This window comes from Oryzias melastigma, linkage group LG5 (genome assembly GCF_002922805.2).
Source record: "Oryzias melastigma strain HK-1 linkage group LG5, ASM292280v2, whole genome shotgun sequence".
Classification (NCBI taxonomy): domain Eukaryota; kingdom Metazoa; phylum Chordata; class Actinopteri; order Beloniformes; family Adrianichthyidae; genus Oryzias; species Oryzias melastigma.
Window position 1 is genome coordinate 18,272,135 of NC_050516.1, and position 22,984 is coordinate 18,295,118.

General features: G+C 37.1%; 1 protein-coding gene across 1 annotated transcript in view; it reads right to left on the reverse strand.

The window, feature by feature from the left end:
- Positions 1–16,850: 16,850 nt before the first annotated feature.
- suclg2 (succinate-CoA ligase GDP-forming subunit beta) overlaps positions 16,851–22,984 on the reverse strand; it is a 67,534-nt gene continuing 61,400 nt past the window's right edge. The window contains exons 8-9 of the mRNA XM_024270213.2: positions 18,127–18,288; positions 16,851–17,026 (exon numbers count right to left, since the gene is read on the reverse strand). Of these exons, the coding sequence (XP_024125981.1) occupies positions 16,866–17,026; positions 18,127–18,288 (323 nt within the window). The 3' untranslated portion in view covers positions 16,851–16,865. The remainder of the gene's footprint in view (positions 17,027–18,126; positions 18,289–22,984) is intronic.

Below are 22,984 nucleotides of genomic sequence, written 5' to 3' on the forward strand. Positions count from 1 at the left end.
TTTGTAAAGGCAAATATGAGACAAAAAATGTTACTTGTCCTATAAATAAATCTGTGTTTTTTACAGTGCAAATCTCTTGTTCATTGGTATCTTCCTCTGGCAGCAGCAGATCCTGACAGAGATAATAGTGTAGGAGAGCCGTGTTCTACATTGCCTTTGCTGCTTAGCGAACAAAGCAGGCCTGTCAGCTTGGACAGGATACAAGGGATTGAACTGGATCCGACTTTTTGATAGAATATCTTTCCAGCAGGCCGTTTATGATTAGGCACAGAGGTACAATAAGACCCAACATGAGATATATGAATTAGTAAATAGCAAAGCATTAAAAACACAAATGCCTGGTAAATCTTTGTGTATACAACTGTAAATGCATTGGCTCCGGCATATGGACAGAATCCAAGCAGATAATATACAACCTGTGATGTCTAGATCTAAAATTCATCTCAGTTTACCCCACGTCTGCAAATATGTACAGTTTTGTGAATAAGAAGGAACACAGTGCATCATTAAAAAAACAACAAAAAAGTTTTTGCACATCAGGACATGAACAGAGCATTTTTTGACTCTTAAAATTAGATGTTCAAATAAGACAAAATACAAATGACAAACCACAGCTAGAAAGTAGAGTCTATGTGAAAGGAGAACCATACATCTATGTGAAACCACAACAAATCTGGCCAGATTACACTTTTCAACATTTTTAAAGACAGTAAAGAGTAAAGAGGGGAGTAACAATGTTTTTCAATTCAAGTTGTATAAACCAAATTTAAAAAAAGGGATTGATACATGGAAAAAAGTTTGTTTGTTAAATGCAAGAATTACATTTTGTATGTTCATTTCATGTTCTGTAGTTGCTTTGTCACATAGTTGGACTGCAGCCTTTTAATTACAAGTGACAGGGATGCAACAGATATGGCTGATCTGAGATCTATAGCGACTCCTTGAGTGTGTATGTTTTGAAGTATTATATCTTTTACTACACGTGTTTTCAAAAATAAATTGTAAGCTTTTATCTTGTTATTTTGTCCTGTTTTTTTTTATTCACTGATCCGAAAAATGATCCAGACCATGCCTCTGAAACCGCGGCACGATTCAAACCGTGAGTTTTTCACCCCTAATGACAGGGACACAACAGTAGAGTTAAGAATCCTGTATGATGTACTTCACTGAGCTGCAGGATCATATTCTCGAGTCGCAGACCTCCTCATGTAGCTTTCGGTCAATAAGGACAAAAAGAAACTCCAGACAAAGCAGAATGTGTCTGCAAGCCAATAATTGAACCGTTAGGGGTGCATTTTCATCTGAGTTCACCTTTGATATCTGCACACGCAGTCATTAATGCAGCTGTTTTCAAGCTCAACTCCAAGGCATTAATGATGTTAGAATTCAACAAGGTCCTCTCTATAACATTCTTCCAACTTTCCATAAAATGAACCATCCAGATTATTTATTTGTTTATGTATTTACAAATATTTGATTAAGGCAATAATACGTGGCTTTGAGGATAAAGAATTGGTATTAATATTTGGTATTATTGCCATCTCTCCTGACCTAAAGCACAGAAATGTGATTTACTCTTGGATTTCTCAGCAGATGAGACAGGACAAATGTTCTATGGGAGCCTCAATGTCTTTTCATTATGCTCAATAATGAAGATGTGTGTGGATCAGACAAGTGGCTTGTATGAAATCAGAGCTGGAAAAGCCAATTAAAGTGACAATAATCTCTTTCTGTGCTACTTTCAGCATGTCTTGCCACAGAAAATAACAAATAAATGACACAAAGTGAATGGGGAAAACTAAGAGAAGATAGATAGATCAAACTAGATTTATTAACAAAGACTCATAAAATAATGCATTAACTCTTGGAGTTTACTGCAGTAGAGGAGCTGGTTAAAAAATGAAAGATTCAACCTGTAAAACAATATAAAAAACTGAATAGGATGAAGGATAGGAGGGTTTTAAATTCTTGTAATGCCTACATTCAAAGCATAAACTCTAAAATACGATCTAGCATTTGCACATAAATACAATCAATGCAAAAAACAAAAAAAAAAATGTGCATTCCAAGGTCATTGTGTAACTTTGAACCTTTAGGGAAATAAAAAGTGACAATGTCCGAGTTGACACGTAGAGACATTATTATTCGTAATTGAAGGACACATAATGTACTAAGTGTCTTACTTTTTCTCACATTTATTACCTTGCTTTTACCTGTCTGTGCTTCAGTGCATAGAAATGAAAAGAAGGGAAATAATACAAATGATGGCATGCATTAAATGTAACAGTTTTAAAGGCAAAAAATATAACTGGGCTGAAGATATGTATTCTAAAATTAAAAAGCTGCAAAAAAGCATAGTATTTTTGAAGAGCCATCTTTTGAACTGTTTTCAAAGTGTTCCAAGTGGTATTTTAATTTAACCCTCTTCCCATCAACAAGAACTCATGATGCTCCCTCGCTAGCTTAGAGCCTCTCACACCCCCAGCCTATTATTATCGGTGCAACAAAAATGGTGAGCAATATTGGAGCCGTCCAGCCGTACAGTTTTGAGCCAGATGGAAACTCAGATGAGGAAAACAAAGACGTACATGGATCTAGTCATCTACAATTGTAATGCATCAGCATTGTACTTGTTTCTACAGCATGATTTTTGCTTGCATCTTTTTCCCAACAATTTGAATACAACAATAATGTTGAGCTCAATTTTCTAAAGATGTGTCCTGAATCATTAACATGTTAAAAAAACAATTCTGTGAATGCAATAAAAGAATCTATAAAATGAAACCATAACGCTGAAAAACTGACTTTCACAATAAAACTGGCTCAACATAGCCAGCCTGTTCAAACAGCAGCACACTTTCAAATCCAATTAAAGATTTATTTCACCTGAAAAAAAAGAAAAGTGGGATCTAGGGGTTTTGTTTACTCCAGCTTAACCCACAGCAGAGCCCGAAAGACTCTGCTTTTAATGGTTTGACTGCTGTAATCCTTTCTGTGAATTATCTAACTTGGCGTCGTCCATCCTTAAATCCCCTCATCTCATTTTCAGCAGGGTTCAAATGGGAACCAGAAAAAGTCAGAAAAGTGATTGAACTGACAATGCCCCTGACTATAGGATGTTAGGAGGACAGTCATGCAATCTTAAATAAATAATCACTAGAAAAGATTTGCAGAGCAGAACAGTTAGTGAAGGACTCAAACAACACATAACAATATCAGTGTCCAGCCACGGAGAAAATTATATATACGTATATTTTCGTCACTTAATTTAGAAGATTACATTCAACAAACAAATTAGCAAGCATTTTTTTTCAAAGAACTTTTCTCCCGTTAACATCTTGAAGGATGACTTTGTGGCATGTAGTTTAGCGTGCAAAAATGATTCCATAAGTGTTGGAGAAATCTCCCTTTGATGCAGTGAACACACACCTAAGTACTGGAAAACAATGAAATTGGGCTGTTGTGGGTTTGGTAAATGACTCCAAGATTGTTCAGAAAAATACATATTTCTTTTTCTATGAAGCAAGGAGGTGAAACAATCTGCAGCTACACGGCACCAGAAGCAAAGCACTTATTCTTTTGTATATGCCCTTTTCATGCTCCACTACTCAGAGTTGCTGGAGCAAAAGAGGTTTTAGTCTCTGCAGAATCTATGGGCCATAACTGATCAAGGCCTGGCTCCTCGCTGCCTGCAGGTGTGGATCAGGTGTTGTGATGAAATGCTCCTTCTAGCATTACATTTAAGAATGGAAACTTGAAAAAATCACTCTTGGATGTTTAAAGCTGAGTTTTAATTAATTTTATTTCAATATTTTCCCCAGAAATAATTTTAAGAATCAGTCGTGAAAAGAACCTTTTCCCCTCTGATTTTTTTAAAATACACATATTGTTTTCTTGCAGAGGTATTTATTAGTGTGTTTTTATAAGAGTGTGCCTATAAACCTTAAGGGGATGTCACATCCACACAACTAAATCCCCAAAAAGAGTCAATTTAATATTAAAAATGTATGTAAAAACTTTATTTTCACACAAAAAGCCCTCAAAGCTACACAAACTTGTAGGCTTCAAGACAGCTATGCTAAAGGGTATAAAAAATGAAAAAAGTAATGCAGGAATTGACTAAAAAGATAAAAAGAAAAGCTGCAACTACAGCAAAGAATGGGCAAGAACTGTGAACCCAATGTCTATATGGCAAAAGAAAGGAAAAAAAAAAATTAAATGACGTGAGTTTGATTTTACATTTAAAGCCATACAACAGAAACTATTACAACTAATATATAAGATATTGTTGTTACATTGGCCAGTGTTGGAGAAATAGATGATATAGATGCTCAGGATAGGTAAAAAGCTGCAAAATGTTTATTTGACTGATTAAATAAAATAAAATCTGCACATTGACGATGTTAAGCTCAGTGTCAAGACATGAGGAGATTTTAAACTCTGTTTCGCAGTTTGACCCAAAGTGTTGAGTAAAAACTGAAAGAACAATGCATTTGAATTATTTAACCTGCAAAGCAGTAAATAATAAAAAAAAAAGAATGATCTCGACTGATCAATTTGTGAAGTGTTATGAACAATCCAAACTTCCATTAAAGTGTGACTTGATATGTTTCATGAGGATTTTTTTGTACAATTTAGCAATTCTGTTTTTATTTACTGAAATAAGTCCAACAAAAAACAAAAAGCCACTAACTATGACAATTACAATAAACGTTTTAAGATCATATTACATAAAAGATGAATAGGCACCTTGCAAGGTGGCTCAGTTCAATTTTTTTGCCAGCAGTGCTCAATTAACTTGAGCTCCAATCTCAGATCCTGCATTGATTTTTCACAGATGAGAAATGGCAGACAGGAGAAAGCTCGATCAGAGACAACCACGGGACTTGTCTCTTTTTACACCTGCATATGTGAGTGTGAGCACGGCAGTGTGTGCGAGAATCAACAGGGGATAAATTGGTGCCAGGACAAGAGGCTGAGGTGAATACATTAGCAATGCAAGCTCTTGGTGGATACATGATGGTTAAGTAATAAGCTATGTAAAATGACACAAGTCTTTAAAAGCATGCTGTGCAGGTCTAAATCAGATCAAATGGACAAGAAGATGGACAGGGTATTAGCTCCCTGAAGGGCAAATCAATTCCACAAGTCATCAGCTCCGTATAGTGCATCTCTGGCCATTTCCCTTTCTTCTTCAAATTAAAATTCACTAGAGGACACGGGCAGAGTGAAGCCGGAGAACCAACTCTAAGTGCCCTTCACTTAAAAGTTCAACCTTTGTAATACTGTATATCTGTATCTATCTCTCTGCTTCTATAAATATTTATATCAATATACTAAAAAAAAGATATGAGAGGCCGTCATTTTCATCATAGATACACCTCAACTCAACAGATAAAATTAGAAAAAAAATCTAGAAAATCCCATTGTTTAATTATTACATTTATTTGCAAATTATAGAGAAAATCAGTACTAGGTCCATAACAAAAGATCTTCTAAATACCTTTTTATATAACCTTTGTTGGCCACGACATAAATCAAACAGTTTCTGTTTGTCTGCCTTTCAAGTCTCTTAGATTTGTATACACTGTTGCTGGTGTTTTAACCTATTCCTCTCTTGTCACTGTGCAGCATGATCTTCCTACTTCTTCCAAATATTTTCAATGGTACTGAGATGTGGAGACATGGTTAGGCCACTCCAGTACCTTGAAATGTTTCTTCTGAGCCAGTCCTGATGAAAAATACTGGTGGAAATTGGCTACCCTTGAGTAACTAACCAGCTACTCAAAAAATAACGAAAGTAAACAGTTTAGTGTCAACATAAAAAAGTAAATATAAGCGTCTCATGTTTGGTTATATACTTTTGTGATTTTGATTGTTTACAATTATTCTAGTGACCTAATAGGTACCATATTATATAATATAGATTTCTAGATATGCTATATCTCTGGAGACATCTATGTACTTGTTCTGAAAAAATCTATTAGGTAATAGTACTACAAAGGCACACACATGGTGCTATTCTCAGTTTTTTTGTTTTTTTTCAATGGTTCAATTCTCTAAAGTAAACATATAAAGTACAAGTATTTCTTTGATTATGTGTAAATAAACAACATGAAGCAGTCTGTGATGGCAAAACCTCAATTTCTATTACAACAAAAATAAATATTGCTAAATTGATAAAACAAAATTTTTCATCCCGATTTTGTCATTCGAACAGCTCTTGTTTTATCACAAAGCAAACTGCAGGAACTGATAGATCTATAAACAAACATTGTACTTTAAATCAGAGTAAACACACAGACTCTGTGTTTGAAACAACACGACAGTTGTCACAAGTCTATTCTCTCAGGGGAAAAACAAAATACAAAAAAAATCATGTAAAAATCAATTGAAGGTGTTCTCTAATTATTTTATTTTGACTATATGTATCTGTAGATGCATGGCCAACTGTTAATTTTGGCTCGCACAAACTTTTTTAATCAAGATACAGGCACAATGAATTGAGAAAACAGAAAAATGACATTTCTTTAGACTAAAACTAGCCTTAAACTAACTTCTCACATTGCTGCAGTGGCTCAAAATGTAAAGAAGCAGATGCTGACACGCACACAAACTCACCATCTGTCACTAGTACATGTAGCTGCACTGTCAGCAAATCCAAAGGGGAAAAAAAACATTAAGTAAAGCAAAACATTCCTCCTGTAATGACAAAACCAATACAATGACCTACACAGCACATAAAGAAACAAAACAAAACATGCATTAAACAGAGTTCCAACAGAGTATGCAGACCATGTGTTTGTCAAAGGCAATGTTCAGTCCACCTGCAGTTTGGCCTCAATTTAGCAGCCCCAGTGTGTTAGCTGGAGTAAGCATGTGTCCCCCCAAGACCGGTCCCCTATTTAGTACTTGTAATACCCTGCGCACTGGGAATGAACTCTATTACCAGGGTAGCTTGCTTTCTTTTTTCGTTAACACTCTTTGGCTTGCATTGCTCATATTCTTTGCACAGGGGACTGCAAACTCCCACAGGCCTCCCGTTACAGGCCGAGAAGCAATTTCTTTCCTTCTAAAATAACGCAGCATGGGACTTTTAAATCACAGGTGTCTTTTGTGATTAAAAGCTGTTGCTGTCCCTGTGGGGCTGCATGTGTACAAATGACTGTTTGAGATGGTGCAACAACACTGAGTCTACATTTGCACCTATTTTCATCTTGTCACAGTAAAATAAAGAGCTCTGAAGAAAACAAAACATTCTCTCTGAGCTCCTTTGCTTTTTTTTTTTTTTGCAGAACACAATATTAAAAACAAGTTTCTCATTCTCACTTGGCTTGGGAAAAGCCTGTGCGTTTCAGTGACAGTGTACATGTAGAAGCACATTAGATGTGGTATCAAACATCTCCACATGAGGATGCGAAATAAAGAGCCTGAGCTCCTTCTGGATTTAACTACCAGCCATGAAACTAAGGTAAGCTCCTCATATTGAGTTTAAGTGGATTTAGAGAGATGAAAGGCTATAGGGAAGAAGGGACAGGCACAGAAAGAAAGACGAAGGCTGAGGGAGAAGGACCAAGAGAAACAAGAAGAAAGCACAGAAGATCATATTGGCACGATGAAATGTTGAAAGGTTTCGGCATCACACTGTCCCCACAAATGTCCGGGCTTGTCCAACCAAATCACAGGTGGTGAATAATATCAATGGAAAGTCAGACAGAAAAAGAAAATAGGATTGGAAGTATTAACAGTGGTGTGCTCCCTTTAGGGAAGAGATGGGCTCAGGACTGTCACTGCACGAAGGAGAAAAGTGGTTAAAGGGGGACCACAGGTGAGTTAAAGCAGAGTCACTGAGCTGGAAAGAAGTAAAATTGCATGTAGTTTTCTTCAGGGTAAATGGAGGATGGAGCTCTGAGGGACATAATAATGCTACACAAACAGACCGTGAGGCTCAGCAAAGACAGCTATGGAAAAAACGTGATATTCCACCTGAGAGCAAGAATACATTATATAATCTAGAGTCGGATTATAAAACGTGGATAACAAATCTGTATCATCAACCCAACAGGATAACAGAATGTCTAATAGAAACTTTTGCGTTTAAAAATCTCATTTCTCGCTAGTAGTTTTTTCTTTTTTTCACCATGCCTAACTAAAGACACTAGTCAGCGTGCTTTTGTTTGACAAGTATCACTGAAACAAACCTGTGTTGATAATTTTTTTAATGTCGCAATATCTAAAAAAAATAAAATAAAAGCAAAGGATTAAATAAAAATGAAATGATCTGGTATTTCGTTTGGTCTTTCCCATGTTACGTTACATTTTTTTGCTTTTGCCATTATTTCAGTTTTGGATTTGCACATCCTGATAGGAGATGAGTGGGAGACTGTGCATTCACGGCACACAACAGAGATGTGACTGACACTCCTGCCAACCTCAGAAGAACAAAATGTTCCATTGGGGAAAGTCTCTCTTCACCTTTAAATACAGTTCAGAAAAAAAAAAAGAAAGAAAAGATGCCGCTTTTGATTGCTTGTATGAGAAAGATGGACTGTGACGATGTGCAAGTTTAATTTCTCTTGTGCATTTCAGGATAATATTAGGATCAAGTAAGAAAGATGATTAAAATAAAATGAAAGATTGAAACTTGTGTCAATTTAACAAATGTCTTCTGATCCATTAATATTTACAGATGATTCTCCTATTGGGACATAATGACGGTCTCATGCTACGATGTAGCAAACAATATTCACATGTAAACAGAGCAGCTACGCTCACAGCAGGCATGTGACGCGCTAAAAGCTCTTTCTTGAATGTACGTTTAGCCCACAGTGTTCACACTAGACAAGCAGGGGGGGGCTTCTACTGTTTTCTACAAAAAGGGTCGGTGCAAAATGTCAAAGTGGTAAAAATCTTGTGAATCTTGCTCTAGGCTGTTTCTTTCACAGCTCTATTCTGATGCATGCAAGTTGGGGTGTAGGGAAAAATCAATATGGTGATATATATATATATATTTCATTTGGCAATACTTTATCGATCTGAAATGAAGACAAGACAATATTCAATGAATTATTTATGATTTTTGTTCCACTTAAACCGCCGACCACACCTAAACCACAACAACCATTTAAAAGTACTAGAGAAGTTACATTTAGCAATGTTGGAAACTAACAGCACTTGATTTCCTAAATCATACATGTAGAAGCTTATTGGTTAAGGCCCATTAATTCAGTCTGTTTTTTTTTTTTTTAATAGGGAAAAATATTTTGCTCTGGAAATCAGAAAATATTGACTGTTCCCTTTAAGAAAAAATGATTCTTAATTAACTTAAAAAAAAAAAACATGATGATTTTGGTTATGTAAAATAAACTTGTATTTGAGATACAGTTGCAGTGCTTAATGTTGCGATCAATAAATAAAATGCATTTTACTTTGCATAGACTTTTCACTGAAAGGGGTCACTTACTGAGGGTGGTGTGACCACAGCTCAGCACGCACAAAAGAATTATGTGCATGCATGTTCATTCACTTGTGAATATGAATTTCTTTCCTACCCCTCTGACTCCCCTCATTGCTCCAATTGTAGTGGCATTTGAAGCTTTAAGGAGGGACTTAGTGCTGGATATCCCTCCACCAGTCTGCATCGCGCTTAGGAGGGGAAGGAGAAATGCATTTCTTTATGTGGCGTGCTCTAAAGCAAATACGTTTATTTTATCAATCAATGTGACACCTAAATAAAGTTTTGTTTTTGTATGACTTTTTACATTTATAAAACTGATGCTATGTGTATTCCAAGCGCTGGCAGCTATGCAGTAATTTAGATGACCAGAGATTATTGATGACATCATCGAGCAGTAGACTCTGAATTTGAAGACACTATTTTTTTTCCCCATATTTTTGCGCTTGGGGGATAAATGTAGGGATGGGGAGAAGCTGTAGGGGTAGGGAAGCATTTCAGAGTCAGCTATAGTTCTCTATTCTGCCAACTTCCCTCGCGCCTCTGGGTTTTCATTCACATTTCTGTGATAGGACCTCGATTTTAAAGGAGTGTGAGAACAATTATGCAGGGATTAACCTTTCTAGGACACAACGTGTTTTGCTTTGGCAGCTTAGCCCCAATAGTTGAACAGGAACCTAATAATAAATAGCATTTGAGGTATGTGGAAGGAGCATTCCACTGCAGCATAATTCACAAAAATCAACAACTATGACATTGAATAGGTTGATACGGAAGCAAAGTGTTTCAGAGGAATACCATCGTCTATAAAAATTACCAAAAAAGAGACTGCCTTGAGCTCACAGTACAAAATAAATGTTGAGTCGGACAAAACATCCATCTGCCACTTCCTTTATGGCACAGGCACAAGGCAATAACGATGTTATTTGGCTCTTGGTATTGCTGCCTGCTGCTCTTTCGTGCCTACAGGTGATCTGTGAGAAACCTCAATATATTCAGCCATTCTGTCAACAAACTGCTCTATACGTGGATATGAAAAAAGTGGAGCTATTTATTTCAGCATGGAAAATAAATATGTTCCTGCTTAAACAGCCAGGGGCTGAAATTCAAACAAAGCTTGAATGGTCTAGCAGACCCAGCTGAGCTACAAAACACTTCACTTATTTAAGGCACCATGCAGTCCCCCACCAGTAACACGTTCTCAGCCTTTCCTTGGATTTTTTTTTTCTTTTCCCAGGTTTTTATATGAATTTTCCTCTTCACACACACTAGTCTACTTTCATCCATTTCCCCGCTCCTTTTCATCAGAAAATAAGAATGAATAGGGTGATGAATACTTGAAGGATGGATAGCGGAGAAGAGAGCAAACAAGAAAAAGGAGGTTTTGTCATTTCCAACTCTGTTATTCAGAAACAATAGCACACTCCTATTGCTTCCACTCCTCGCAGAGCAATAAGACATCAAAGTGGGATCTGAGAGGTTGGGAGGGAGAAAGACAGGCAGAGGGAAACCAAAGCACAAGACCAGAAGAGAAACAGATTTTTTATTTGCCTTTCTTTGGGTGGGATAGTTCCACCTTTTCTCTGGTACATAAAACTGTTTAATCTTTGCACTAAAAAGTCACATTGGAATCTAGTAAAAAAAATAAAAAAGAACATATTTAGGGCTCCAGAGCATTTATTGGAATTTTCTTCAAGGTTGTTTAGGTAGAGTTTCTATACTGCAAATAAACATCTGATAGTAAATGCTATCAATTGTTTATGTCAGAAGTTGTAGAATAGAGGCAATGTGAGTTTTAAGTTGAACACTTTGCCTGAAAAAAAACTCAAAAGGTTGAAAATTTGAGCCCACATGTAGCTCAGCTGAGATGTCCAAGGCAGCTTCTACAAATTAAGGGTCTGAAAGCCAAAAAAAACCCAACTTGAAATATTGGTGTTAAGCTAAAAAAACAATTACAGTGTCTGAAACTATCTGCAATTCTAATCTAAATTTAATCATTTAGCTTCACATTTTAAGTTTCAAAACTAAAAATTTGAGTTTAAAAACTTTTTTTCCACTTTCAACTCTTCTTTTTGTGCTTAGAATCTAAAAAAAATCCAGGTTTGAAACGTTTGCCTCCGTTCTGGCATGTGGGGGGCGAGGCTAACACAAAGAACCAATCAAAATCGACGAGGGTGTTAACGTCAGTCCTGGTGAATTCCCCGTCTCTGGGACCTTGGACAATTACGTTCAGAAAATGTTTGTCATGTCTGTACTATCATAGTCTTGTGTTGTACCAAGACGGGCATAAAAAGCAGAGTTTTATCGACTACAAACCGAGCATCCAGAACAGAGTTCAAGCACATTCAAAGCAGCATTTTGTTGTGTCACATATGAGAATCAAAAACACAGTTATGCTTAAATAAAATGACTTGCCATTTTTGGCCCCGAAATGGCTCCATATATTTGTTATTCTTTTTGCATCTGCTATTTGCATTTTCTAGATTGCCAGTGAATTCAAAAATAAGAATATGAATGCACATAAGCAATTTGCAAGAACTGGATGCGTTGTAGGACTAAATACAGGAGCATTTATGCAGGATGGTGGAAGTTTTTATGTTAAATAAATACATTTCAAAATAAAAAAAACTATAATCATGGTTTTGACATTTACTTGATGTTCTTGTGGCTCAAAATCCAGAGAGAAAATGACACCTCTAAACATAATCTGAACAACAAATAAAACACTTCAATTGCCTTAGTCACAATGGCCTTTACGGGTGGGGATGGGCACAAACCTCTTAAAGCTGTACGGGGCACACAGTGTGCCCTTCTAGTGCTGCTCGAGTGATGCGTGCATGCTCCTTGCAGCCTGAGTTTTAGAAATGAGGAAATAAATAATCAGTGGATAAGTTTGTGTGGGGATCCTATGGGCATCTTACACTCAAAAAAACAAAAATTCTGTGTTCCATTTTCTCAACTTCCTAAAGGTGGTCATACGAGCCTCAATATAACAGCAAAGCATAAAAGCGGTCCCCTTTAAGATGCAGCCACTCCTATACACATCCCCTTTGAAGTTAAAATTGTATTTTGGGGAGGAGCTTATAATTATAGTGTACACACACATCTACAAGAGGGGGAAGCAGCAGTCTTCCCATAGATCGTTTTGATCTAAGGAGGCAGTCTGGGACAAGACAACAAAAAAAGAAGATAAGAGGAGGATTCTATTTTTGTGGATGTTTCTCCCCTTTTGTTTACTGTCTCTACATCTGCTGACAACCTATTTATTTTCAACGGTTATTATAATAATAACGATAAAGGCCTCATATGAAGAGAGAGTGTCAGGTCAGTTTCTCTTCCCTATGTCGATTGCATTTCTTTCTAGGCCGATATACTCCTTTTCCCTCCACACTCGGCTGGCTTTAATTCATGAGGCCAAATCGATCAAACAGTGGATTTTTCAGTTAGGCAATGTATCACCAGCTGAAGGATTCAAGTCAGCCGAGTCTCTGCATTAATCCAAAAAGAGGCCATCAATGGAAATTCTGCTTTGGAGTTCAGAGTGAGGCTTAAATAAAAGAGCTGTTTTTATCAAAACGTCTGATCATCACAGTTGGTAAAATATCAAAATTGTTCAAAAGCACATTAGAAACGGCTCTTTTATTAGTTCAAAACATCGTTCATGTAATCTTGTATGCAACATTTATGTCAATGTTTAATACTACTTAAATTACAGAGAGCTAGATACAAATCTACTATTACTATGTCCAGTTAACCACAATTTAAAGCAGAATAATCTATGTTCTTTAGATTTTTATTTGTATTTCATGTCAAATAAACTGGACGTTATAGGGAAATATGATTTTAAGATGTTAAAAATATTAAGATTTTATTTCATTCACCAGAGAGTAATTTCATATGTTTAGGATTGTAGGGGAAAATGTACTGCAGTTTCTCATTAAACTGTTAAAATAACTAGCTGATCAATCTGATCTAACATGATGGAAATTTGAGTATTATTTCTTGTTCATTTTGCTTTCCAAAGTGTAACTAAAATTTTGTTCTTGGTGAGTGAATTTTGGCTTAGAGCCTAACCAAGAGAATTTAAAATCCTTTACAAAAGTGATTAAGCCCTTTATGACTCCGATACAGAACTGCACACTTCTCCTTATTATGCTGTTTAAGACTTTGCATTGCAGTTCGTCTTTTCCACATAAAAATATGTCTTTTTCAAACCAATGCAGTTACTATGGAGCAAACTTCATGTGGACTTTTGACTTTTAACACAACAAAACTATCTCTCTAACATTTTTTAAGTATTATAAATTATTAAATAATGCATGTGTGCTGGAGGAGTGAAAGTTTCCTTTCTTGATTTTAATTAAAATTCTTCTTATCAGCACTGCTGCCTCATAGTAAAAATGTTCCTGGCTGCCAAAGGAGCATCTGGCAGAGCGGCACTGAAGTTCTACAGACTACAACTTCTGATTCAAAAAAGGAAAGACTATCCAAAATAGTCAGATCTGCCGGAGCTTTAATCATTAAGGCAGTGATATTGATCAGATCATTAATTTACACATTTGCATCAGCAGCTGAAATCCAAGGCTTTTCTTTCAGATTGGGCTGCAGGATTGTGCTAATATTGGTTTGATTATTTTATATTAGCATAGAAGTGTTGTTACTTTTGTCTATTAAACTTTTAAGCTTTAGATCCATGATTTTAATGAGTGACTCAACACTTCCTGTTTAAGGTCAAGTATAAGTGAGTGAGTTTATGATGAAAGTGTGAGCATAAAAAGATTGAAAACCAACTGTGAACCTGCACAAAATGCAATGTTCTTCAGATCAAGCAAAAAAGTCTATGCTTGCCAGAAAATGACTGAAAAGTGAACATGACAAGGAGTGCTTATACAAAACAAGACCTGATTCAATTCAAGTGCCGAAGGAAACAAAGGGAGGGGATTAAAAAAAGTATGTAATTTTTAATGGGAGCCAAATGTTAGTTTTGTGGGGTGTAGTCTTCTACATCAAAAACTTTTGTGCCAGCCAGTGGGACTTTGTAAATGGTATCAAACATGTAATATTTAAACAGGTCTATCAATCTTTTCCTTCGAATTCTATAATATTGATAATGGGGAAAATTGCTGCTGTGTTCAATGCTCACTAGATTAGCGAATACAGACCACAATGCACTGCGGTCGGACAATTTCAAACAAAAAAACTTGTTTAAATGTAATATTTGAATAAACCATCTACATTTTCAACATCATAACACAGTGGAATCATAAATAAACATCATGAAATGTCCATATTTATTAGATTTTAACTTTGTGAAATCGGAGACGTCAAATGCGGTGTTTAGAAAAACAAAAGAAAAGTACTGAGCACCATGTCCGAATTATCTTTAAAATCCAGGACACAATATAGTCCCGGACTATATAGGTTAATAGTAGTGGGGGGGAATTTGGATGCAACTATTGGCTTTAATTAATAATCACTATATGTAATGAATCAAATGTTATTTTCGTTTGTTTTTTTTCTTGAATAAATGCATTTAATCATTTCTGTAAGGAGTTTGATAAAACTGGGTGATTTATTTTTCTTGTATTGTCTACAATTAATGCTTAAAATAATCAAATTGATCAATCGATGATGTATTTCTGTTGACTAGTCTATGGACTGCATAGAACAGATTCAACAATTTCATCCCTCATGGACTGTAACTTCTTTCTTAAGTGACTCCTTTGTCGTTCACTCATTACCTGTATTAATAGCACCTGTTTGAACTTGTTATCTGAATAAAACACACCTGTTCACACTCTTTAACAGGCAGACTGCAACATCTCCACCATGAACAAGAGTAAAGAGTTGTCTAAGGTCACCAAAGACAAGACTGTTCACCTGAGCAAGACTGGAATTAACCAATCTAAAATACTGTAAGTGAGCAGCTTGATAAAAAAGAAGTCGACTGTTGGAGGAAAATATTGAAATTTTAAAGAAATACAAGACCACTGACAATCTCCTCCCACCTGGGGCTTCATGCAAGTGGCTGGTTCTTCCAGCATGACACTGATCCCAAACAGATCAACCCGTCAATGAAGGAGTGAATTTGTAAAAAGCATTCCAAGGGGTGGAGTGGCCTCACCAGTCTATGGACCTTAATTCAAAGACAATCTATAGAAGGAGTTGAAAGTACGTGTTGTCCAGTGCTGCCCCCTAACATTACAGCTATAAAGGAGTTATGCATGCAAGAATGGACCAAAAATCGAATCTACAGTTTGTGCAAACTTGGTGATGACCTACTGGAAACATTACATTATCATGTTCTGAGGAGAACATACATACAGATAATACAGATAGCTAGATTGATATTAGTTAAATACAGTCCAAAAGAATAATCACTTTATCATCTGAAAATTTCTCCCCAAGAAAATAGAGATAAATGTCCCTATTTTGTAATAATAAGATAAAAATGTGAGCTAATTTGCTGCTCAGTGATCTGCAACTGCAAAGGAAAATGCATAAAATAACGAGACTTTACAAGGGAAACACAGTTTATAGTAAATTTAACATTCATTTAATTCAAAATAATAAAACCATCCATTGAAAAACAGAAACCCAGAATCATTTCTGTGATCATGACACATGATCCTACTAAAATACAATGAATGCACTCCACATTAAGAACTTCTTGAGTAAAAAATAACAAAATAATGTATCTGGTTGTCATTTTAAACATGAAATCACATTCACACTTCATTACTGCCAAACAGTTACAAGTTTTTTTTTGTTTTTTTTACAAAGTCGGTAAAGTACGACTGATTCTGATAAAACAAGATGTGCTGAAGATTGTACTCCCTTGTAAATTCATTGTGTACTTCATGAAACCAGCCGTCACCAAAAATGCCAAAACAGAGCAAGCCACAGATCAGTGCAGGGATGTAGAAGTGACAGCAGTGAGGGAATTAGTAATGTGATGAGTGTCAACACAGAATCAGCACTCTGGTATTGTTACAAGCATCACAATGTTTTGTTTGGAGCTACTAGCTTTCTGCTCTAAAGAGAATTATTTGAGAAACGCCACAAGCTGCCAGTCACTCACAGCCCAGAAGCATGGTCCTGATTGATTTTACTAGACATTAACATGCACTACAGTCTTAGAGGAGGGCAGACCACCCCTTTCTCAAGCCTCAGCTACTAAAATTGAACCCAGAGTCCATAAATGAAACGATCAGCAATATAAATATGTTTTTCTTTATCTGTGATAGGACAAAAAAATTACAACAAAACAGATGACTGCCAATCCAAATAATGAATAAAAAACTCTAAAACATTTGATAAAACATCTAAATTTAGCTCTTTTTCATAATTTCACCTATGTATTCTCTTTCTTTAGTCATGCGATGCAATAAAAAGTAACACATTCACTCCTTTAACAGCAACGTCTCACCTTTGGGTCAGCAGTGAGGAGCTTAAAAGCCTCGTAAACCTGCCTTTCTTTGACTCCGCCCCCCAGGTCAAGGAAATTGGCTGGCTTTCCTCCATGCAGGTCAATAATGTCACACGTGGCCATTGCCAAACCAGCCCCATTTACTGTTGGAAAAAAAAGAACAAAACATCAGGAAAACTTTTACCTACAGAAATACTGTCGAGTCAGACAAGCCATTAGGAGTACTCACCTCTCTACACTCTCATAATGGGTGTTAATGGCACTATAGCCTCATAATGACCTAAATAAAGATTAATTTATTATGTATAATGAGGTTATATTTCCCATTAAGGAAAGACTTGGGTCCAGAAATTGAAACAACAGTCCCTGAGAGGAAAGTGTAATGCCTGAAAACATGCCTTAATTAAAACAACATTAGTGGCACCGACTAAATGATGGCTATAAAAACGCCCACAAAGGAATCCAGCAAAATACCATATAGGAACAACCAACTTGAGAAAATGTCAAATTTAATAGTAAATAAACTTGAATAAAAAAAAAATATGGGAACTGTTGTTTTAAAAGAGGTCCTACTATATGGTCATTTGTTTGTTGACAACAACAATGCTTCCCTTATGGGTTGTGTAGAAGCCAACTGCACGTGTCTTACCTCATCAAGCTAAGCTGAACTTGTATTCCAGCAAGCTCCCCAATGGGGTCTCAATAAAAGGGAAATTTGCTTTAACAGCTGTCACTTTGGAGGCTTCCAGAGCTCTCAAGGAAGCTGCAGAGTCTTAAAGCTGTTGTTGCTTTAAGAGAGAGCAAGCTGGGGATGTAGGTTGGGTGCAGGCTCAAAGGGGGAGTACAGATGACAGATATCTAATGTGTTTATGAGGCTACGGGGTAAGGAGCTGGAGCACCTGTTAGTCCCGCTATACACTGTAAAGGCTTTGATTTATGACAACAGAGAGTGCCTTTAATGAGAACGCTAACAATCTGGCTCACTGGAGACTTTCTGAGCGATTATAGCTAATTAGAACACATTGGTTATGGCAGCATTTGTTCTGGTGTCTTCAGAAAGCTGCTTGTAAAAGAGACTGGAGGAGTGCCCAGTCTGCCTGTAGTTTGACTAAGTTTTAACTGAGCTTTTCAATTATGTGACTTTAGCAACATTTTAAAGCCATATGCCAGAAGGGGTTCACTCACTTTGGGGAATTAATTTATGATTTAGTGTTAAGGCGGCTAAAAAGCTTCCAATCCATACCAAAGCAGGCAATGTTTCCATCCATTCCAATGTATTTGAGATCCCACTTGGCAGCCTCCATCTCTGTGGGGTCGCTCTCAGTCATGTCATCCATGGCAAACACGGCTTTCTGACGGAACTCTGCGTTGTCGTCAAAGTTGATTTTAGCATCAAAGCAAACCACTGGGGTGAAGGTGAGAGTAGAAGGGGAGACAACAAAGGCAGAGTAAGAAGATAAACTGTAAAACAACATGTAAGAAAGAACAAAAGAAGAAAAAAAAGTACCTCTGACAAACAAAGTTGGCCAAAAACAGTTAAAAAGTTAAAACGAATTTAATGAAAGTCAATTATTTCAGTTTGGTACACTAATGCATGTGCTTTGACTGCCATTAGGCTATTATGGTAAAAAAAGCATTCTCTTTACACATCAAAGAGAATGGATTTCAAAGAAACCACTCCACTGAAGCTTTCCTGAAAATATCATGCAAAGTAAACACAAGTCTCTAAAAAAGAATAAACTTCAATAGCGTCTGAATTATAAATAAATAAATAGCTTGGTGAAATGCAGGATTCTCATTGAAAAAATGTAGAAGTGCTTTGTATTGGCAGTAGGCTGTGAAGTACTTATGAGGACTCTTATTTTTACCTGCAACAAAGTTCTGAGAATCAGGAATGTTTTATGACAAATGGTAAGCCGGCTGCAGGTAAAAATTTACTGCAAGTTCAATACCATCAAACCTGAATCTCAAATGCTTTTAAGCAGTTTGGGAATGTTTTTTGCATCATAAAAAACTTAAGTGAAGTATGGTCTTTTCAAACTGTTGCAATATGGCGCTAAAAATAGTGCCCTTGCCATGCTCAAGCATTCTTTTCCCATCCCTCTTTCAAACAAACCTGTGAGATCTATTAATTATTTTTTAACAATATTACTCGTGTTCGAGCTTTTAATAAAATATATTGTATCCACTCTTGATGGACTCAAGCTTGCTTTAAAATCATGAGGCCTACAATCTAAACATGGACCCTTCTCTCTGAGTTGAAGGGTTTTAGGGTCCTTCGCAGACAAATAAGTCCTTCTGGTTTGGTTGATTCGATGCACAATATTACTGTCTGAAATTATGAATATAAAATTTCAGGTTATTGATTCAAATATTGTCTAGTAACTGTTGCTACAAAGTAAACATTTTAACTTAGACACTGTGTCTAGCTTAAAGGGATGCATACTAAATGCCTGCAGCAGGGAAAGAGGGGGAGTCAAAATGTCAAAGTGCTCCACAGTTTCACAAGGCAGACAGAAAAACTGGATTTTACAAATAATAGCAAAACATGACAAAACTAAAGAATGCATATTAGGCAGTTGTAAGTGTCATATTTATTATCTGCATTTACCAGCAGCATAACCAAAGGGCAACACCTTCACTGCCTCCTTGAAGCTGGTTTGAACATGACAGTGACTGTGATCGGTTACTATCCAGGACAACAAGACAGTCCAACAATGGACTTACTAAGGGGATATTGAGTGACAAATAAAGGGTTATCTTTTCTTAAGAAAAGTAAGAATTCATTTTAAAAAAAGAAAATATATCTCTATTAACAATTACAATGATTACATAAAAAGCGTCACAAATTAGCTTCTTTTGCAAGATGGCTGGGATATCCCTTAGAGCAGTGGTCCCCAACCACCGGGCCGCGGACCGGTACCGGGCCGCAGACCCATTGCCACCGGGCCGCGGAAGAATTTAGGGACGTTTTTTTTTTGAGTCAGAAATCTTTTATTTTGAAAATCAACCGGATTCTCTCGATTATACTGAGCGCTTAAAGCAGTCCAGCGGCGTGTCACACGAGAAAAGCTGCATGTGGAACCTTTCTCCGCGAATGGCTGGGAAGAGGGTACGCGCGTAAGTGCAGCTTCAGTGCCGGAACTTTCTGCCAGACCTGCTGTTCAGCCTGCGCGCGAGGCTGCGGCGTTCTCTCCCTCTTAGAACGAGCGTGACTAAATCGGTGGATAGTTTACATGCGAGCACATCTACTTATATTTGATTTATTCTACATCTCCTGTAATTTTCATGAGAAAAAAACAATTAGCAGATACTGTTTTTTAATTCGCAAGCCTCCGTGCCGAAGAATTGAATGCTGGAACGGGAGGTCACGTGACCGAATCTAGCAAGCTGATTGGCTGCAATCAATGTGTACAGGCATACAGGAGCAGATTTCTGTGTGATTATTTGATATATTGACATTAATATTGATTTAATACTAAATTTAAATCAACTTAATTCTTGTAGTTCACTTGATTAGCTTTCCAACAATACCCTCCTTTTGTGGATTGGACAAGAAATGAGAAAGTTACAACAATTTAAAGACTCTAATCCTTGTTTCTGTCACATAAATATCACTGTTTTGCTGTTTATTCAGGAATAAAATGATACCCTACTTTTGATCACTTAACTTGCCATAACTTTCTTATTCATTGAGCTATCTTAATGATCTTTATACCGTTGGAATGGTCTCTTTCAGCCCTTTCCAGTGATATAAATATCAGAGCAATCAACCTAATACCTAGGCCAGCAACAGAAGAACAGACAGAAAACAGGTGATTCCCACACACCATACCTGTTTGCATAGATATCTGACTTTCCCGAACAAATCGAACGGTCATAGAAATGCTCAAACATGCTCGTCCATTCAGATACACATTTCCGAGTGCGCAGAGGGCGGTTCGGGGATGAGGATTTTTTTTTTTTGGTTCGGGAATGAGGAGAAAAGGAGGCAGTCACACGGCTCATGCAACTAAGCACGTGCAGGGGGAGGAATTAAATATTTTTTAGTTAAAATGTTGCACTTGAAGCTTTTGCTTTTCTGACATGACACAAAATTGAGAGCCGTTATGTGTTTTATCAATCCTCCATTATGCACAGATGTCAGATGACTGACGAGATCATTATTACATTTAAAGCAGTGGTCCCCGACCCCCGGGGTCATTTGTTACCGGGGCGCACAGAAAGAACAATTAATCTCCATCATCTTATTTTTTTTAAAATGTTTTATTTAGAAAAGTTACCGGATTTTCTCATTTACATCCTCACTTGACGCACGTCAAGGCCGCAACACGTCACATGATACATCCCGTTAAATTTAATCTCAAGATAGCAAAATGAGCAAAAAACAAACTTCTTTAGAAAGTTTGCATTGTGTTGGGGTAGAAACGATGTTGGTCATGTTATGTTCAGCTGTTGTTGTGACGTCATGAGGACCCAGCTAATAAAGTTGTACATGATAACACAGTGGATTAACGTGGATTAACGTTTTTAATGCAACCCAAACCCCCTCCCCCCCCCTCCCCCCGCGGGCCGCGGAATAACTCCACACTGGCTGACCGGTCCACAGCCCCAAAAAGGTTGGGGACCACTGCCTTAGAGGCCTTTATGGGGACTTACGTGCCTGAATTGAAAAGAGTCAGTCGAGGTGGTTTTGACTTTGAGGTAGGCACAAAAGCCAATCTACAGCACAATGGGTGTTAAAGTTATTTTTTAATTACTTAAATACAAATAAATGTCATACATTGAACAGTACATACAGTAGACATGCCCTTTCCTTGGGTTAAAATATGTTTCCCATAAGGGAATGCTTTTCATTTTGTTTTGGAGACACTTTTTTTTTGTCTACCTGCAAAATGAATTCAGCTATTACAGAGCAAGAAAAAAATAGACAAGCAACAATGAGTCCCTTAAGAAATTCTGCTCTCTGATACATGTCTGCAGAATGCCTGCTGGGAAATAGCTGTGTTCCCTGGCGACAAGAACAAATCAAGCTATAGAATGAAAAGCAAAACTTGTGAAGCCTGCTCACAAAGCTTGCTAAATCACAACCTCACTGCGGGGGCAGGAAAAGAAAACCCAACCCCTCAGTTTAAATCTACAACTTGAATGTAGACATTGTGAACATAAATATTCAAACACATCTCCTCAAAGTTTGATTACTGCACACTTTGAACACGAATTTGTGGTTGAGGCAACTAAGCGACATCAAAGCATGTTTTAATGTATCAGCAGGATGCATCTCAGCCAATATGTGTCTGTTGTCGCAGACAAGACGGTCTCTTATTTGGTTTGGCAGAACAAAGTTCAGCAAAAGTTCGAGGAAAGCTACATTACAAAAGATGCAAAGATTTTCTGTGAGTGAAGAGTAAACACTTCACCTCAATATGAATAAAGTTTGAGGATAGGTGTACAAAAAGAGTTAAAAAAAAAAGGAAATGTTAACAATCATTGCCCATTTACTAATATATCATAAATACAATCAAGAACAGGTTACCTTGACAACTGAATGCAGGACTCTAAAGTGCAGGCTTGGGACCACTTTGGTTGAAAATGCCGCCCAGTTTCTCAAAGGTGCAACCAATAATTACACCCTGAGATTAAAGGTATTTAAAAACAAACATTCACACAATTTTGAAAGTTTTCACTTGATTCATCAGACCAGATATTCCTGCATGTGTGTGTGGGATTGGGGCTCCATTTGCAAATGCTATGGACAAGGGGAGGTGAGTAGCTAGACGTGTCCAAAAAATGGAGAAGATATAAAGCAGAAAGTAAGCTTGACACATTTTTTGTCAAGACTCTTTGGGCCAAATCCATTCAAAATTGATAAGGACTTGGTCCCTGAACACATTTTACTCCACTCACACAGTGGTTTGGACTCATTGTGGTGGTGCTTCAATTAGAAACTATTCTAATCAGTCAGAGCAGATCCCAAACCCCTGCGGCACGATATAGAGGTGTTCTAAAGATGCCCTAGAGCAGGGGTCTCAAACTCGCGGCCCGCGGGCCATCTGCGGCCCGCAGGATGATGATTTGCGGCCCGCGTCTTCATATGAAAG